Source organism: Pipra filicauda, unplaced genomic scaffold (genome assembly GCF_003945595.2).
Source record: "Pipra filicauda isolate LSUMZ 115617 unplaced genomic scaffold, ASM394559v2 scaffold312_size1046226_pilon, whole genome shotgun sequence".
Classification (NCBI taxonomy): domain Eukaryota; kingdom Metazoa; phylum Chordata; class Aves; order Passeriformes; family Pipridae; genus Pipra; species Pipra filicauda.
In genome coordinates this window covers 961,136-977,276 of record NW_024104435.1, presented here as the reverse complement: position 1 = coordinate 977,276, position 16,141 = coordinate 961,136, and the positions used below count along the sequence as shown (strand labels likewise).

The 16,141-nt window shown below is 65.5% G+C and overlaps 1 protein-coding gene across 4 annotated transcripts in view; it reads right to left on the bottom strand.

Annotated features, from left to right (window-relative positions):
* Positions 1–1,005: 1,005 nt before the first annotated feature.
* Positions 1,006–16,141, bottom strand: part of SBF1 (SET binding factor 1) — a 49,456-nt gene continuing 34,320 nt past the window's right edge. For 2 of the 4 annotated variants that reach the window (XM_039383500.1, XM_039383501.1), the window contains 20 exons: positions 14,983–15,110; positions 14,198–14,373; positions 11,079–11,218; positions 10,233–10,440; positions 9,933–10,129; positions 9,708–9,845; positions 8,150–8,245; positions 7,841–7,918; positions 7,097–7,281; positions 6,387–6,563; positions 5,759–5,860; positions 5,491–5,676; positions 5,221–5,347; positions 5,007–5,137; positions 4,256–4,489; positions 3,996–4,106; positions 3,363–3,574; positions 3,157–3,244; positions 2,927–3,058; positions 1,006–2,597 (listed from right to left, as the gene is read on the bottom strand). In XM_039383500.1, coding sequence (XP_039239434.1) covers positions 2,499–2,597; positions 2,927–3,058; positions 3,157–3,244; positions 3,363–3,574; positions 3,996–4,106; positions 4,256–4,489; positions 5,007–5,137; positions 5,221–5,347; positions 5,491–5,676; positions 5,759–5,860; positions 6,387–6,563; positions 7,097–7,281; positions 7,841–7,918; positions 8,150–8,245; positions 9,708–9,845; positions 9,933–10,129; positions 10,233–10,440; positions 11,079–11,218; positions 14,198–14,373; positions 14,983–15,110 — 2,945 coding nt within the window. In that variant the 3' untranslated portion in view covers positions 1,006–2,498. The remainder of the gene's footprint in view (positions 2,598–2,926; positions 3,059–3,156; positions 3,245–3,362; positions 3,575–3,995; positions 4,107–4,255; positions 4,490–5,006; positions 5,138–5,220; positions 5,348–5,490; positions 5,677–5,758; positions 5,861–6,386; positions 6,564–7,096; positions 7,282–7,840; positions 7,919–8,149; positions 8,246–9,707; positions 9,846–9,932; positions 10,130–10,232; positions 10,441–11,078; positions 11,219–14,197; positions 14,374–14,982; positions 15,111–16,141) is intronic. The other 2 variants (XM_039383502.1, XM_039383503.1) reach the window with 1 other exon arrangement.

Genomic DNA, 16,141 nt, shown 5'->3' with positions numbered 1-16,141 from the left:
AAAAAACACAAGGAAAAAAAAAGAAAAAGGAAAAACAACAAAAAAAGTCTGCATCTCTCTATGTTGTCAGTTTTAGGCTGTAAATTCCAACTATCAATAAAAGCTCAAAATTCACGTGCCAGTGGTGGGTTCCTCGTCCTGCAGGACACGCCTCCGTGGGATGGATTTGGGGCATCCCAGCTCCTGGAGAAGGTACAAAGGCACAGGGGCTGAGGTGACCCTGCTGCTGCCCTGGAGCACCACAGAGCACATCCACAGGGCTCCTAAATCCCCCCAGGGTGGGGACTCCCCCCTGCCCTGGGCAGCTGTGCCAGGGCTGGACAGCCCTTCCAGAGGGAATTTCCCCAGTGTCCAACCTGAATTTCTCCTCTTTTCCTGGGAGGTGGTTCTGCTGCAGGTCCTGAGCCCAGGCAGGGACCCAGCACAGCTGAGCCTTGGTGACACCGACAGGGGATCGCCAGCCCAGTCCCTCAGAGAGGGGCAAATCCCAGAATCCCGGAATCCCTGAGGTTGGAAAAGCCCTCCCAGCCCCTGGATCCCCCCTGGGCCCCATCCCCACCTTGTCCCCCAGCCCAGAGCACTGAGTGCCACGGCCAGGCCTTCCTGGGACACCTCCAGGGCTGGGCACTCCAAACCTCCCTGGGCAGCCCCTGCCAAGGCCTCCCCACCCTTTCCAGCAACAAATTCCTCCTCAGCCCCAACCTGACCCTCCCCTGGCCCAGCCTGAGGCCGTTTCCCCTTGGCCTGGCCCTTGTTCCCTGGCAGCAGAGCCCGACCCCCCCCGGCTCCCCCCTCCTGGCAGGTCTGATGGGTGGCAGGAGGGACAGAGCGGATCCAGCACAGGACAAAGGTCTGTCCGTGTGTCCGGTGCTGTGCCAGGATCCCTCCCTGAGCTCTGTCCCAGGACACAGGACAGTGAATCCCGAGGGCAGGAGCTCAGCCTGGATCCCGTGTCTGCCGTGGTGTTTTCCCAGTTCCGGAGGCTCAGAGGGACAAAAGGGCAGCTGTCATATTAATTTTTTTATTAAATTCCGTTAGTTTTCTCTTTATAGAATAACCTTTTCCTCTAGGCACAAATACAATACAAGGACTCTGCATGTTTGACACAATGTACAGAAACTTCAATAATCTACAACTGCTCAGGTAAGTTACAAACCTCCGTGTTACACCTGCACAGCCGGGCTGGGGCAGTGAACGGGGACTGTACAAGGGGCTCTGCATGGGGAAAGGGGCTTTAAAAACAACACGGGGGGGGCAGTCTGGGGGTGCCGGGGGGGTCCCGGGGGGCAGCGGGGCCAGAGAGACCACACGGTGCCGGGTCGGGCTCCCCCCACGGCCCCTGGGCTGGGGCTGAACCCCCCAGTTCACACCAGTGCGGGGGGGCTGCAGGAGCAGGGTCTGTACCGAGGGTCCCCCTCACTGACACGGCAGCAAGCGGGGAGGGGCGGGGGGGGACACGGACCTGCCCTCCGGGGGGCCGGGGGCTCCAGCCAAGCCCCCCAGGCAGAGCACAGAGGGGGGAACATGGGGGGCTTCGGGGCAGGGGACAGCCCTGGGGTGGGGGGAGAAGAGCTCAGCGTGTGTGGTGCCCTCCTGGTGCTGCCCCCCCTTCACACAGGGGGTTCTGGGGGGTGACCTGTGCAAAGAGACCGGGTGGCACCTGCAGGGCCACTGTCCCGGCCTGTGCCAGCCCCGTCATCGCCACCGCCCGGAGGGGACCCTCATCCTGGGGAGGGGGCTGGGCTGGTCCCCCCGACACGAGGGGTCAGAGGGGCACCCAGGAGGCTCCAGCATTTGGCACCTCCCACAGGGAACGTGTCCCCCCCGGGACAGCCGGTCTGGCCGCGGAGGTAGAGACTGTCCCAGCCAGCACAGGGACCCCGGCACAGCCCGAGGGGGCTCCAGCCACGGCCGCGGCCACGTCCCCTCCGGGACACGGCGCCTGCAGCATCCCAGCATTCCCGATCCTGTGCTGGGGCTCCGGGGCTGGGACACAGATGGTCCCAGGGCTCCGCTGTGTCCCCTCCGCCATCCCCTGCGCTGCACATCCCCGGGGACGGGAGCGGAGCCCAGGACACGCTCCCGGTGGGAGGAGCAGGGCAGGTTCCGGGGGGCTCTGGCAGGACATGCAAGTGGTGGCAGGATGAGGGGCAGCTCCTGCTCCTCCAGCAGTGGGGGGTGGGGGGCGCGGGGCCAGGACCCCCCTGCCCAGGGCGCGGGATGGGGCTCGGGCACACGGAGGACACGGAGTCACGACAGGGCTCAGACAGGGCCGGGTGGGGCCGGGTCCCCCCGCCCGCTCCAACGCGAGGGATGCCTTAGGAATCCCTCCCTGCGCCGTCCTACCCCCGGGAAACGGCCCCGCCCTGCCCGGGGCGGGCGGGAGGAAGGCCATCCCCTCCTCTCCTCAGTCCCAGGCTCAGGCCGAGCCTGGCGCTGCCTCTGCTCCCGGCTCGGGGCCGGCAGCCGTGCCTGGAATTGCGGCTCCGCGGGGCCGCTCACGCGTCCGACAGGCAGCTCTGGATGCGGTCGATCCACTGCTGGGCCAACTGCACGTCCTGGGCGCAGAAATTGTAAACTCGTTTTGTCGTCTTCAGCTGCGGGACGGGAGGGGAGGGGGTGAGCGGGGCCGGGAGCTGAGCCAGGCGGGGCCCCTCAGCCCGCTCTGCCCTCCCACCGTCCCGGGGCACGGCCTGGGCAACCTCCCCTGGGATCCGCTCCCTGCCTGTGGCCTCAGGGGCCCAGTTAACTGCTCAGCCTGGGTTATTCAGCTCCACTTGAGCAGTGATGCTGCTCTCAGCCACTCCCACTGACAACAGCCCTATTCCCACCTGATTTTCTCATCCCCACCACCTTCCTGATGGCACCACAGCCTGCAGTGTCCGGTGGGGCCGTGGCTGCCCAGCGCCCCCCAGGGCACACTCACATCAAAGAAGGCTTTCTCATCCACTGTCTTGGGGGCCCCCATGGTGGGGGTCCCCGGGGTGATGGACTCCACCTCGGCCAGGTCGATGACCCCTTTGCACTCCGTGTCCATCCGGCTGTCGTAGTACCGGAGCTGTGGGAGAGAGGATGCGCCTGTCAGGGTTTGGGATGGGAGGGACGGATGGGATGGAGGGACAGGACAGACCCCGGGGCCCCCCCGCCCCCCAGTACCTGATGTTTGGTTTTATCCAGCACGAACCAGCGAGGCTTCCACGGCTTCATGAAGGCGCCTTTCTTGTACAGGGAGCCCTCGTAGGACCTGTGGGTGGGAAGGAGCACCGGGAACAGGGATCAGGGACGGGAACCCACGGAGGGCTGTGCCCTGCAGCACTTCACCCCCCAGGGAGGGGTCCCCCCAGCCCCCCGAGCCCCCCTGCCTGTTCTCGCTCTCGGAGGTCTGGAACTGGCTGTAGAGGGTGGAGGTGCTGCGGCGCCCGCCCGGCTTCCCGCTGGACGGGGTGGAGGTGCTGCTGGTGTCGCTGTCCAGGCTGAGGTTGAGGGTGGAGCCCACCCCGCTCTCCTGCAGGTACACGCCCAGCGAGCGCCGGTGGTGGGACAGCCCCGAGGACATCAGGAGGGAGCTGGGGGTCTGCAACAGAAGGAACGGCGTGATGGGGAGGGGGCCGTGACCCCCGGGAGCCCCAGCGTGGGGCTGAGCACCAGCACCCAAACCAGCACCCAGAACAGCACCAGCACCCAAACCAGCACCCAAACCAGCACCAGCACCCAGCACCAGCACCCAGCACCAGCACCCAGAACCAACACCAGCACCCAGAACCCAGTACTGAGTACCCAGCACCGAGACCCCTCCCTGGCCCTGGGGTTCGGAAGCAAACAGCCCTTTGCTCAGGGCACCTGTGGGTAAAGCCACTCCTGTTCTCTAGCCCATGCCAGAGCCCTGTCACAGCCCTGTCACATCCCCCAGTACAGCCTCTGTCACAGCCTCTGTCACACCCCCCAGTACAGCCTCTGTCACAGCCCTGTCACAGCCCTGTCACACCCCCACCTACCCTGCTGCCCTCCTGCCGTGCCTCAGTTCTCTGCGACGCTTTCACCCCATCCCACGTCTCCTTCCAACGCTCCTGGACGTGCCCCAGCTCCGTCTTCAGGTTGTGCAGCTCCTGGGGGGGATTCGGGCATCAGCCCCGTTGGGGACAAGATCCCTGGCACCGCTGTCCCCATCCCGGGGACCCAACCGAGCCCAGCCCTGCCGGAGCCGTGTCCCTGTGTGTCCCTGTGTGTCCCTGTGTGTCCCCCCCGGAGCCCTGACCTGCAGCAGTCTGGAGATGGCGTCGGGCTCCACACGGCTCCGGTTGTCGTAGCAGGGCCAGATGATCCTGCGTTTGCTCTGGGGGGCTCCGGTGTCCTGCCGGTCCGGCTCCTCCACCTGCTCCGGCTGCCCCTGCGTCAGCTCCCAGTCGTAGGAGGGGCCCTCGGACAGCGTCTCCTCCGTGTAGTAATCCCACACCTTCAGGTTGGAAATGTTGCTGTACGGCCTCAGCACCTGTGGAATGGGCAGGGCTGGGATCAGGAAGGACATTCCTGGCCAGGCTGAGGGGACAATGTGTCCACGTGGAGATTTGGGGTGTCCAGCCTGGAGAAGAGAAGGCTCAGGGAGAGTTGAGAGCCCCTGGCAGGGCCTAAAGGGGCTCCAGGAGAGCTGGAGAGGGACTGGGGACAAGGGATGGAGGGACAGGACACAGGGAATGGCTTCCCACTGCCAGAGGGCAGGGAGAGATGGGATATTGGGAAGGAATTGCTGTCTGGGAGGGTGGGCAGGCCCTGGCCCAGGTTGCCCAGAGCAGCTGTGGCTGCCCCTGGATCCCTGCAAGTGTCCAAGGCCAGGTTGGATGGGGCTTGGAGCAACCTGGGCTGGTGGAAGGTGTCCCTGCCCATGGCAGGGGTGGCACTGGATGGGCTTTAAGGTCCCTTCCCTGGTGGGCAAACACCAACTCCAGCCACTCTAGCAGGGAGGAGACCCCATCCAAGCCCCCTGGATGTCCCAGGACAGGAGCTCTCACCTCCCCATCCTCGGGAGCAAACATGTAGTTGAAGAACACGGGAGTTTTCCTGTTGATCCGGTCGATGTAATCCCAGATGGATTTGTGGACCTGCTGGCTCTTCCTCTCGCCCTTCTCCTCATACAGGAGCCCTGGGGGGCACGGAGGGCAGAAGGGGTGTTATTTGGGGTGGGGGTCTGGGTGCCCCCCCGTGGGCCCCGCACGGTGCCCTCACCCAGCTCGATCCGCTCGTAGTCCGAGTCCAGCAGGAATGTCCGGAATCGGTTGGAAATGTAGTGGTAGCTGAGGAACTTCAGGTAGTACTGGCTGAACTCGAACTCCATGGGGAACTGCAGGTGGATCTGTGGGGAGCGGCGAGGTGGGACCCCCGGGACCCCAAACCACACGGAGCTCCGGGCCCCTCCCACTGCCCCTGGAGTGCTCCCGATGTTCGGGGGTCCCGGTGGGTGCCCGGGGGCCCCCTGGCACAGATCCCGGGGCTCACCTGGTGCACACAGTCCAGGAACTGCAGGAAGATGGGGGCGAAGCCGCTGCTCTGCCCCGCCAGGGTCTGGGCACCGCGGTGGCTGAAGCGGTGGCCGAAGGAAAGCCACTCCTTCTCCACCAGCAGCCGGAACCCCTCCAGCGTCCGGTAGTACCGGTCCGAGAGGAGCTGCACCAGTGACACCACCTGCGGGGACAGGGACAGGGACAGGGGGCTCCAGGCACTGCTGGGGGGGCCACGGCCACCTCAGGCCCTGGTGGGCTCTCACCTGCGTGGTGATGTCCCAGCCGTCCTCCAGACTGACCAGCACGGAGGAACCCGTGTCCAGCAGCTCCACCACCAGCACCGAGATCTGCAGGATCTTGTGGATCTGCCAAGGGCAGGGCCAGGAGTTAGGAGGGTGCAGGGGACTCCTGTGCTGGGTGCTGGGGCACTGTCCCCTTCTCCCAAGCAAGGCCATGCTCAGGAATCACGGGGCCACAACCCCACACTCGGACACAGCAGTGGCAGCAGAGCCAGGAGACCCTCACTCCCTCCAGCAGCCAGAGTGGGACCCCTCCCACAGCTCACTCTGGGACCAGTCTCACCAGGCAGCTGCCACCCGGTGATCCCAGTCACTGCTGGCACTGCCTCATCCCAGCCCCTCCAGAGGGGCATTTCCTGAGGGTCCTGTCTGGCTTCCCCATCCAGGAGTTGCCCCAGACCTGCAGCGCCCGGAGCAGAGCTCTGGATTGTTCCATCCCTGTCCCTCACACCAAGCCGTGTCCCCACTCCGTGTCCCAGGGGTGCTCTGGGCAGGGCACCGGGACCCCCGTCCTCGGGTGGCCGGGAGGGCAGAGCACAGGAGCCCACGGGCAAAGGGGGGGACAGGCCCCAGGGCTGTGCATGACCCTGACCTGGGAGAGCCACTCCGACTCCTCCAGGGAGCGCAGGTAGGCCACGCTGGGGTCGCTGGAGGGGCAGCCGGGCACACAGGCCTTCATCAGCTTCTTGAAGCTGGCCTTGACCTGCCGCACGTCGAACACCTCGATGGGAACCACCTCCCAGTGCTGCAGCGGGTCCGGCTTCACCCCCTGGGGGAGCAGAGAGTCAGGATGTCCTGAGGGACACCCCCAGCAGAGCCACCACCACCCTCAGGATCACGGAATCGCTGAGGTTGGAAAAGCCCTCTGAGATCACCAACTCCAACCCTCCCCCAGCACTGCCAAGGCCACCACTGACCCCTGTCCCCAGGTGCCACATCCACAGGGCTTGGAAATCCCTCCAGGGCTGGGGACTCCCCCCTGCCCTGGGCAGCTGTGCCAGGGCTGGACAGCCCTTTCCAGAAGGAATTTTCCCCAACATCCAACCTGACCCTCCCCTGGCACAGCTTGAGGCCATTTCCTCTGATCCTGTTACTTGTTTTTTGAGAAAAGAGCTTGACTCCCCCGCCGGCTCCCCCCTCCTGGCAGGGACTTGCAGAGCCAGAAGGTCCCCCCTGAGCCTCCTTTGCTCCAGGATGAGCCCCCCCAGCTCCCTCAGCCCCTCCTGCTGCTCCAGCCCCTTCCCAGCTCCGTTCCTTTCCCCAGCCCTGTTCCCCCGCGGGCCGTGCCGGGGGTGGGGTCACCTTCAGCTGGGACTTGTCGCCGATGATGTAGAGGGAGGCGCGGTGCTGCCGCAGGAAGGTGGTCTCGGCGGGGGTCCCGTTGTGCTGGGCCCCCAGCAGGTCCTTCCCGGCCAGGCGGGACCCGATCTCCACGTTCAGGGCGTAGCTGCTCATGCGGCCGCTGGCCCGGATGCTGCCCCACTTCCCTGCGGGAGCCACGGGACGGGTCGGGATGCGGGTCTGGGGGCTCACCCCCAGCCTGGGGGCCACAGGGCGAGCGGGGGGGCCGAGTGCTGCGCCCCCCAGCCCAGCCCTGGGAGCACATGCCGGGGACGTGCTGGGCACCAGGTTTGCTTTGGCTCCTGCTCCCTGCTGGGTGCTGCAGGAATTCCTGCCCGCTGGATTTGGAGCCTGACCCCGGCTGCTCCACATCCCATCACTGGCATTGCCAAACCGCACTCTGGCATCGCTGAGACCTGCCACCTGCACCCCGGCCGTGCCACCGGCACCGCACCCAGCCCTGGCACCGCACCCAGCCCTGGCACCGCACCCAGCCCCGGCACCGCCACCCGGCACCCGCAGCGGCACGAGGAGCCCAAAGCAAACCTGGCGAGGCTGCCCGGTACTTACCTGTGCCCGTGGAACGCTCGGAGCAGGCGTGGGGACTGAGGGGGGTTACTGGGGCATTAGTGGTGTGAGGGGTGGCAGTGGGGGGTCAGTGGGTCAGTGGGTGCCCGGGCAGGTCGGGCGGCCGCGCTTTCGTACCTCGGGGCGTCTCGCGGCCCTTCGGCGACGCGCACTTGGGGGTGGACAGGGTGATGACCCGGGCTCTGTGACCCAGCCCTGGGGGCACAGGACAAAGCGAGCTCAGCGAGGGACGGGGCGGAGCGATGGACAACGGGTGGGATGGAGGCGATGGCGCCGGGGTGCGGCGGGTCCCTCCCCCCCTCCCTGCGGCCGCCCCGCGGAGCAGAAGCGGCTGCTCGGCTCGGGGAGCGTCTACTCTACGAGAGCTGCCCGGACCGGGGGTCTCGGCGAGGCCCCCCGAGGCAGCGACCCCCCACACGTCCTCACCTCCGCGGCTAAAAGTCCCAGGCCCTTCGTCCTTCCCTCCCATCACCTGCTTCATGAGCGATCCCAGCTTAGGCTGCTGCCTCTTGTCGGAGAAATCTGCAGCACCAAGAGAACGTCAGCTCCCGAGGGCCCTCCCGGCCTCCCCTCGGCTGCTCCGAGGGAGGGGAAGGGGCTCAGAGAAAGCGGCAGCAAGCGGAGCCCCCGGGGCCGGGATGCGGAGCCCAGTGCGCGGGAAGCACCGTCCCCCCGAGCCAGGGAAGCACCGTCCCCCCGAGCCAGGGAAGCACCGTCCACTCGGAGCCAGGGAAGCACCGTCCACCCGGAGCCAGGGAAGCACCGTCCCCCCGAGCCAGGGAAGCACCGTCCCCCCGAGCCAGGGAAGCACCGTCCCCCCGGAGCCAGGGAAGCACCGTCCCCCCCGAGCCAGGGAAGCACCGTCCCCCCCGAGCCAGGGAAGCACCGTCCCCCCGAGCCAGGGAAGCACCGTCCCCCCGAGCCAGGGAAGCACCGTCCACCCGGAGCCAGGAGCCAGAGCCCAGCGTTTGGGAAACACCGTCCAGCTGGAGCCACGGCCAAGAGGCGCCTGGTGCGGCCGTGTGGGAGGGGGCTCGACCCGGCCCTGCCCCCCCGGGTGGGGGATCACCCTGTCCCAGCCCCTGCCCTGCCAGGTCACTGTGCCCCCCCAGCGCTGGCTGAGCCCCCTCCTCCGGGCACGTCCCCCCGCCGGGGAGGGGCTTCGGAGGGACTGTCAGCATGTCCTCTATCCCCCTGGCTCAGGGAACCCTCCCAGCTCCCCACACCCCCCTTGAAGCGATGATGGGTGGAATGGCTGGGACGGGATGGAATGGCTGGGACGGGATGGAATGGCTGGGACAGGATGGAATGGCTGGGACAGGACGGTTGGTGCTGGAGCAGGGCGGTGGGGGGAGCTCTGTCCTGCAGGGAAGGGCCGACTGGGAAGGGCCGACTGGTGGGGCATCAAGGTGTGCCTGGACTTACCGGGGGTCCCCGGACAGACCCCAGCCGTGTGCGTGGGGGGCACACGGTGCTGAGATCCCGGCTGGAAGGGTCTGTCCCTGCCGGCCCCGGCGAGTGCCTGGATCCCAGCACAGGCTGGGGCTCCCAGTGCTTGCAGCTCCAGGGACACCGGGGCTCCCAAATCCCTCGGGGCTCCCAGTGCCCGAAGCACCCATCCCCACCACTGGCCACGGAGTCCCAGCTGGAGTTTGGAGCTCCAGAGAGTGCACTGAGGGCTCCCAGTGCTCACAGATCTGGGGACATTGGGTCTCCCAAACTCCCTGGGGCTCTCGGTGCTCACAGGTCCACAGCCACTGCATCTCCCAAAATCAGGGCTCCCAGTGTTCACCAGGTGTCCCAAAACCCAACCCCACCACCAGCCACGGGGATCCAGCTGGAGCCGGGAGCTCTGGAGAGGCTCTGCTGCCTCTTTGGATGCCAAAGCCTGGGAGAGCAGGTCACTTGGGATGTACAGCAGGACCCAGGGCTGGCAGGAGCCCACCTGCATCCCCCCACCCCTCTCCGTGCCCCCCTCCCTCACCTGCACTGCTCATGTGTGCCGAGGTGAACCCGCTGAGCGTGTTGCGCCCGCTGGCATCGGAATAGTGGGGCATGGAATTGATCACGGCCTGCAGGTACTTCTCCTGCTCCAGACTTGTGGAATCCGTCTGGGAGGGACCTGGATGGGGAGACCCCCGAGCGTGACCACCCCAGAGCCCGGGGGGGCCCCGCAGCCCCCGCGTTCCCGGGGCGGGGGGACGGGCACCTGCGGTCGGGGCGTTCTGGGACTTGAAGAGGCCGACGACGCCCTTGCCGTGGAGCCCCCCCGAGCGGAGCAGCACGGCCTTGGTGCGGGAGTTCCTCCAGCACACCACCGGGAAGCGGTTCTGGCGGTAGCAGCGGGAGATGCGCTGGATGGTGTTGTCCGGGATGCTCTGCGGCACGATGAGCAGCCCGGGGTAGCTGCGGGACAGAGCGGGGCTCAGCAGGGTCCCCGGGGCTCAGCGGGGTCCCCCGGGGCGGGTGGGACCCCCCGGGGCGGGCGGGACCCCCGGGCCCGGCTCACCTGCGGCAGATGGCATACATGCGGTTGACGGTGGAGATGCGGAAGGGCTCGTTCTTGGAGCGGGTCAGGCTGCTGCTCAGCGTGCCCAGCCCCAGGCGCTGGTAGTCCCGGCAGCAGGCGCGCTCCACCACGTGCGCGTTGGTCATCTTGTCCGAGGGCCTCATGGTGGTGCTGGGGGTCAAAGTGCTTCTGTCCATGTCTTCGGACACTGCGGGGACAAGTTGGGGCCTGGGGACACGCTCAGCATGGACACACGGTGTCCCACCGTGGAGGAGAGGGATGGGGTGGGATGGGATGGGATGGGGTGGGATGGGATGGGATGGGATGGGATGGGATGGGATGGGATGGAGGCATCTCCGAACCCACAGGGGCAGGACAGGGATGGAGCTGCCTCCTGGCTCCCTCACCTGAAACCAGAGCGCTGGGCAGAACTGAGACTGGATCCCCCATGGAAACCCTAAATCCCATCCACCACACCTCCTCCAGGCTTCCCACCTGGAAGGTTCTAAACTTCCACACACAGGGCTCCTGACCCTTCCAGTCTCTCGCTACTCCTAAACCAGTCCAGCGCTTCTGTCCACCCTCACCTGCCCTCCTGCACCTCAAATCCATGATTTTCCACCTGAGGAGCCGAGGGCACTGCCCAAAGACCTCCCTCCTCCCTCTGTGTTGGAAGCATGTTGAGCTCTGACTGGGCACCACCAGCAGCCAAGAGCTGGGGCTGTCGGGAACGGGGAGAGGGGCCCGTGGGGGCAGCACCGGGGATGCTCCCACCCTGCTCCCCTCGGAACAAGGGGCTTCTCCCCGGTGGGCGATGCTCCCATCCCTGCCTGGGGCGTTCCCCACCTGAGATCTCGTCCTCGTTGTCCTCAGGGAAGTGCTGGCTGCCGCGCTGCTCCCAGGCGGGCGGCGTGTACTTCTTGCGCGTCACGTACTGCCGGCCGATGGTCTTCTTGGCGTTCTTCACCAGGTTCTTGGAGAGCGTCCTGGGAAACCAGACAGGGCCTTGAGCCCGGTGACACCCCCTGCCTGGGTGTGACCGGAGCCAGCGCGGCCAGAGGAGCCCAGAGGGTCAGAGACAACACTGTCACCCAGCAAAGCAGCGACAGGAGCAGCCCCGGCCCCGCTCAGTCACTGTCACGTGGGAGGGGACGTGTCACCCGCCAGCACCTCGGCCCTGGGGGCACCAGGGTGGGGGCAGAGCCCCCCTGGATCCGAGGGGACCCGGCCTCGTCCCAGCACTAACACCATGTCCTCCACATCGGAGCCACCACGGCTCATCCCAGAGGAAGAGGGCTCCAGCTCGTGGCAGGGACAGGGGATCTGCCACAGGGGCCACGGAATCCACTGCAGGGGTCAGGATCCATCGCCAGGGGATCTGCTGCTGGGATCATGGGATCAATGGTAGGGTCCAGGGGATCGATGACAGGGACCAGGGAAACCACCACAGTGGCCAAGGAATCTTCCACAGGGACCAGGGGATCATGGCAGGAACCAGGGGATCTGCTGCTGGGATCAGGGGATCAACAGCAGGGACCTGGGGACCCACCACAGGGAGCAGGGGGTCCCTGCCAGCCCATCCCGGGTGCAGGGCTGCTCCTCCCTGGGCTGGTGACCTTGATGGCACAGCAGGAACAGGGAGAGCAAAGCTGGGCTCAGGTGCTCCCGAGGCACTTGGAGAAATTCGGGAAGGGAGAGCTGCCAAACCCACGGGGATTGGGCTGCGTGGTCAGAACAGGCTCTGCCCCACAGAGCTCCAGAGGGCAGGAATTCCTGAAGGCAGGAATGGCCTCACCACACGCAGGACCTCGGCCTTGTCACCATCTCGGTGAGTCCTGGGCTCCAAGGAGGGAAAATAAAGGAGATGTGGGATACAGGGAAGGGGCCACATCCAGCCCGGGGGATGTGGGATATCCATCAGCCAGGGAAGGAGCCCTGTCCAGCCCAGGACAAGAGCCATGCTGATGCTAAGATTCCTGGGATTTCCTCTTCTCAAGGTGGGGGCCAAAGGGAGACCAGGAGGTGCCTCATTTTGCTCTGCAAAGTGGACAGTGAGGGAATCCCAATGCTCCCTACAACTACCAAGGGAGGGAAAGCCTCAGGACTGAGAAGGAACAATGTCCTGGGAACAAGCTCAGGAACAGAGGCTGGGAATGGGAGAGCTTCCTAACCAGAGGGACAAGACTTGTAGACAGTGGGGGCACTGGATTGCACTGGGAAGGGTCATGTCACAAAGCTCATGTCACAAACCCAGACAAACTTCTGAGACGGGGCACAGGCCAGAGCTCTGGAAAGCCCCGGAGTCAGTGGTACAGGCCCAGCTCCTGCGACCCAGCAGTGCCAGGGAGCACCAGGAGGATGCGGTGGTGAGAGATCCCACACCCGGCAGCCTGGGAAAGGGCATTCCCGAGGGACAGCCACATGCAGAGCAGGCAGGGAGCCCTGGGAGCAGGGAGGGCTGAGCCGGAGCCGCCACCTCGGAAGCGCCCGCCCAGGCCGGAGGCAGCTTACGTGCTGGGATGGCCGAGGTGCCCGAGGGACAGCACCCCCCCTGCCAGGCCCTGGAACAGATGGGTCACCTGCTGGGAGCTGTCACAAACACCGACACGCTTAGGGCACAGGGCACAGCGAGAACGGCCACCCAGCGCTGCAGGACCATGTCCCCAGGTCACCCAGCACTGCAGGACCATGTCCCCAGGTCACCCAGCACTGCACCCCTGAGCCACCCAGCCCTGCAGCACCATGTCCCCACGTCACCCAGCCCTGCAGCACCATGTCCCCATGTCACTCAGTGCAGGAGCACTGCACTGCTGAGTCACCCAGCACTGCAGGACCATGTCCCTGAGCCACCCCACACTGCAGGACCATGTCCCAGAGCCACCCCACACTGCAGGACCACGTCCCTGAGCCACCCCACACTGCAGGACCGTGTCCCCGAGCCACCCCACAATGCAGGACCATGTCCCTGAGCCACTCAGCACCGCAGCACCATGTCCCAAGTCACCCAGCACTGCAGTACCACGTCCCTGAGCCACCCAGTGCAGGAGCACTGTGTCCCTGAGTCACCCAGCACTGCAGGGCCATGTCCTCAAGCCACCCAGCACTGCAGCACTGCATTCCCAAGTCACTCATAGCAGGAGCACCGTGTCCCCAAGTCACCCAGCACTGTGTCCCTGAGCCACCCAGCACTGCAGAACTGTGTCCCCAAGTCACCCAGCACTGTGTCCCTGAGCCACCCAGCACTGCAGAACTGTGTCCCTGAGCCACCCAGCACTGCATGATCATGTTCCCAAGTCACCCAGCACTGTGTCCCTGAGCCACCCAGCACTGCATGATCATGTTCCCAAGTCACCCAGTGCTTCAGGACCGTGTCCCCAAGTCACCCAGCACTGCAGGATCATATTTCCAAGTCACCCAGCCCACTGGAACCTCTCCCATGGGACACCTCCTCAGCAGGGCTGGGGATGCCAGTGCAGGAAACTCCTGGGTCCCAGTGTGACCCATCCTCTGCAGGACATGGGACATCCTACAGCTCTTCACCCTACAGCTCCCTGACAGGAAGGGCTCTGCTCCCGGGGGACAAGGGGCAGGACAAGAGGAAATGGCCTCAAGTTGTGCCAGGGAAGGGTCGGGTTGGATATTGGGAAAATTCCTTCATGGAAAGGGCTGTCCAGCCCTGGAACAGCTGCCCAGGGCAGGGGGAGTCCCCATTCTGGAGGGATTTCCAAGCCCTGTGGATGTGGCACTTGGGGACATGGGGACAAGGGGAAATCCTGTGTGAGGACAGGTCTGAGCAAGGGGGGCTCAGGGAGCCACGTCCAGCTCAGGCCCCTGTGCCCCATTTCCCCGAGTGGTCCCTGTTTGGTGGCTGAGCTGGGGGGGCTGGAGGAGGGCCAGGAGGAGCCCCGAGGTGTCCCAGAGGATCAGGCCCATCCCAGGCGTGGCTGTCCCCACAGCACAGGTACCTGAGCGAGGGGTTCTTCTCCTTGGCCTTGGGCTGCATGGCCTGCTTGGGCGACTGGCCCACGGTGAAGGCGAAGGTGCCGCGCACGTGCTGGGGGTAGCGCAGTTTGTGCAGGTGCTTCCGGAAGATCTCGGCGCTGTCCGAAGCCACCTCCTCGTCGAAGGCGATCTTCAGCAGCTGGGGATGGCAGGGAGCAGGCCTGGGGGTCACCCACCCTTCCCAGGGATCGGGGCAGGGCTCGGATCCCGTCGGGAGCGCAGCGGGCACGGGCCAGGCTGGGAGGCTGCCCCGCCTGACCCTCCGTGCTGGTTACTCTGTCCCATTCCCTTTCCTCCTGGAGACTCCAGGGTGTCCCTGGAGACTCCAGGGTGTCCCAGTGACTGGTCAAGGCAGCTCTGAGCATGGCAGGAGCAGCCAGAAAATTCAGGAGCTCTCTCCCAGCATTGCTCCACCTCCACACATCTCCCAAAGATGTAAAATGCCCAATAACTCCATTTGCTGTGACATCTCTCCCTGCTGTGTTTCTCTCCCCCAGGACCTGCACAAGGTTTGGCAGAACCACCTCCTGGAGCCCCATGTGGGGATGCCTCACACCTTCTTGGCTGCCCAGGGAGGAGGTGGAGTGCCCACCCCTGGAGGTGTCCCAGGAAGGCCTGGACATGGCACTCGGTGCTCTGGGCTGGGGGACAAGGTGGGCATCGGGCACACGGGTCTCACCAGCTGAGACACAGCAATGCCAGGGAGCAGCCACAGCCCCCCAGAGCCCCCCAGAGCCCGGGGTCTCACCTGGAATGTGCACGAGCGCAGCTGCAATCCCTCCTGGAGGAACGGATCCGCCTGGGCCTGGATACTGATCTTCTTCTCTTTGGTCAGTGAGGCGATGGGGAAGGACCGGATCACCACCTGCTCCCCCACTGGACACAGGGATGGCAATGGGTCAGGCTCATCCCTGCCTTGGCATGGACAGGGACCGGCCACCCTGGGCCACCCTCGGCTGTGCCCACCACAGAGTCCCCCGGGACACAGCAGCTGGAAACAGGGCAGGATGGATACAGCCAGCCCCCTCATCCTTAGGGATCAACAACCTGCTCCCTAAGGATCACCAACCAGCCCCCTCTTCCCTAAGGATCTTCAACAAGCTCCCTGATCCCCAGGGATCACCAACCATCCTCCTGCTCCCCAAGGTTCACCAACCAGTCCCATCCTCCCCTGGGATCACGAACTACACCCTTCCTCTTTAGGGATCCCCAACCAGGCCCCTCATTGCCAGGGATCCCCAACCAGCCCCTTCCTCCACAGGGATCACCAACAAGTCCTCCCTTCGCTGCTCCCCAGGGATCCCCAACCATCCCACTGTTCCCCAGGGATCCCCAACCATCCCACTGCTCCCCAGGGATCCCCGAACATCCCACTGCTCCCCAGGGATCCCCGAACATCCCACTGCTCCCCAGGGATCCCCAACCATCCCACTGCTCCCCAGGGATCCCCAACCATCCCACTGCTCCCCAGGGATCCCCAACCATCCTGCTGCTCCCCAGGGATCCCCAACCATCCCACTGCTCCCCAGGGATCCCCAACCATCCCGCTGCTCCCCAGGGATCCCCAACCATCCCACTGCTCCCCAGGGATCCCCAACCATCCCGCTGCTCCCCAGGGATCCCCAACCATCCCACTGTTCCCCAGGGATCCCCAACCATCCCACTGCTCCCCAGGGATCCCCGACCATCCCACTGTTCCCCAGGGATCCCCGACCATCCCACTGTTCCCCAGGGATCCCCGACCATCCCACTGCTCCCCAGGGATCCCCAACCATCCCACTGCTCCCCAGGGATCCCCAACCATCCCACTGCTCCCCAGGGATCCCCAACCATCCCACTGCTCCCCAGGGATCCCCAACCATCCCACTGTTCCCCAGGGATCCCCGCTGCCCCCTGAGGCCGTGGTG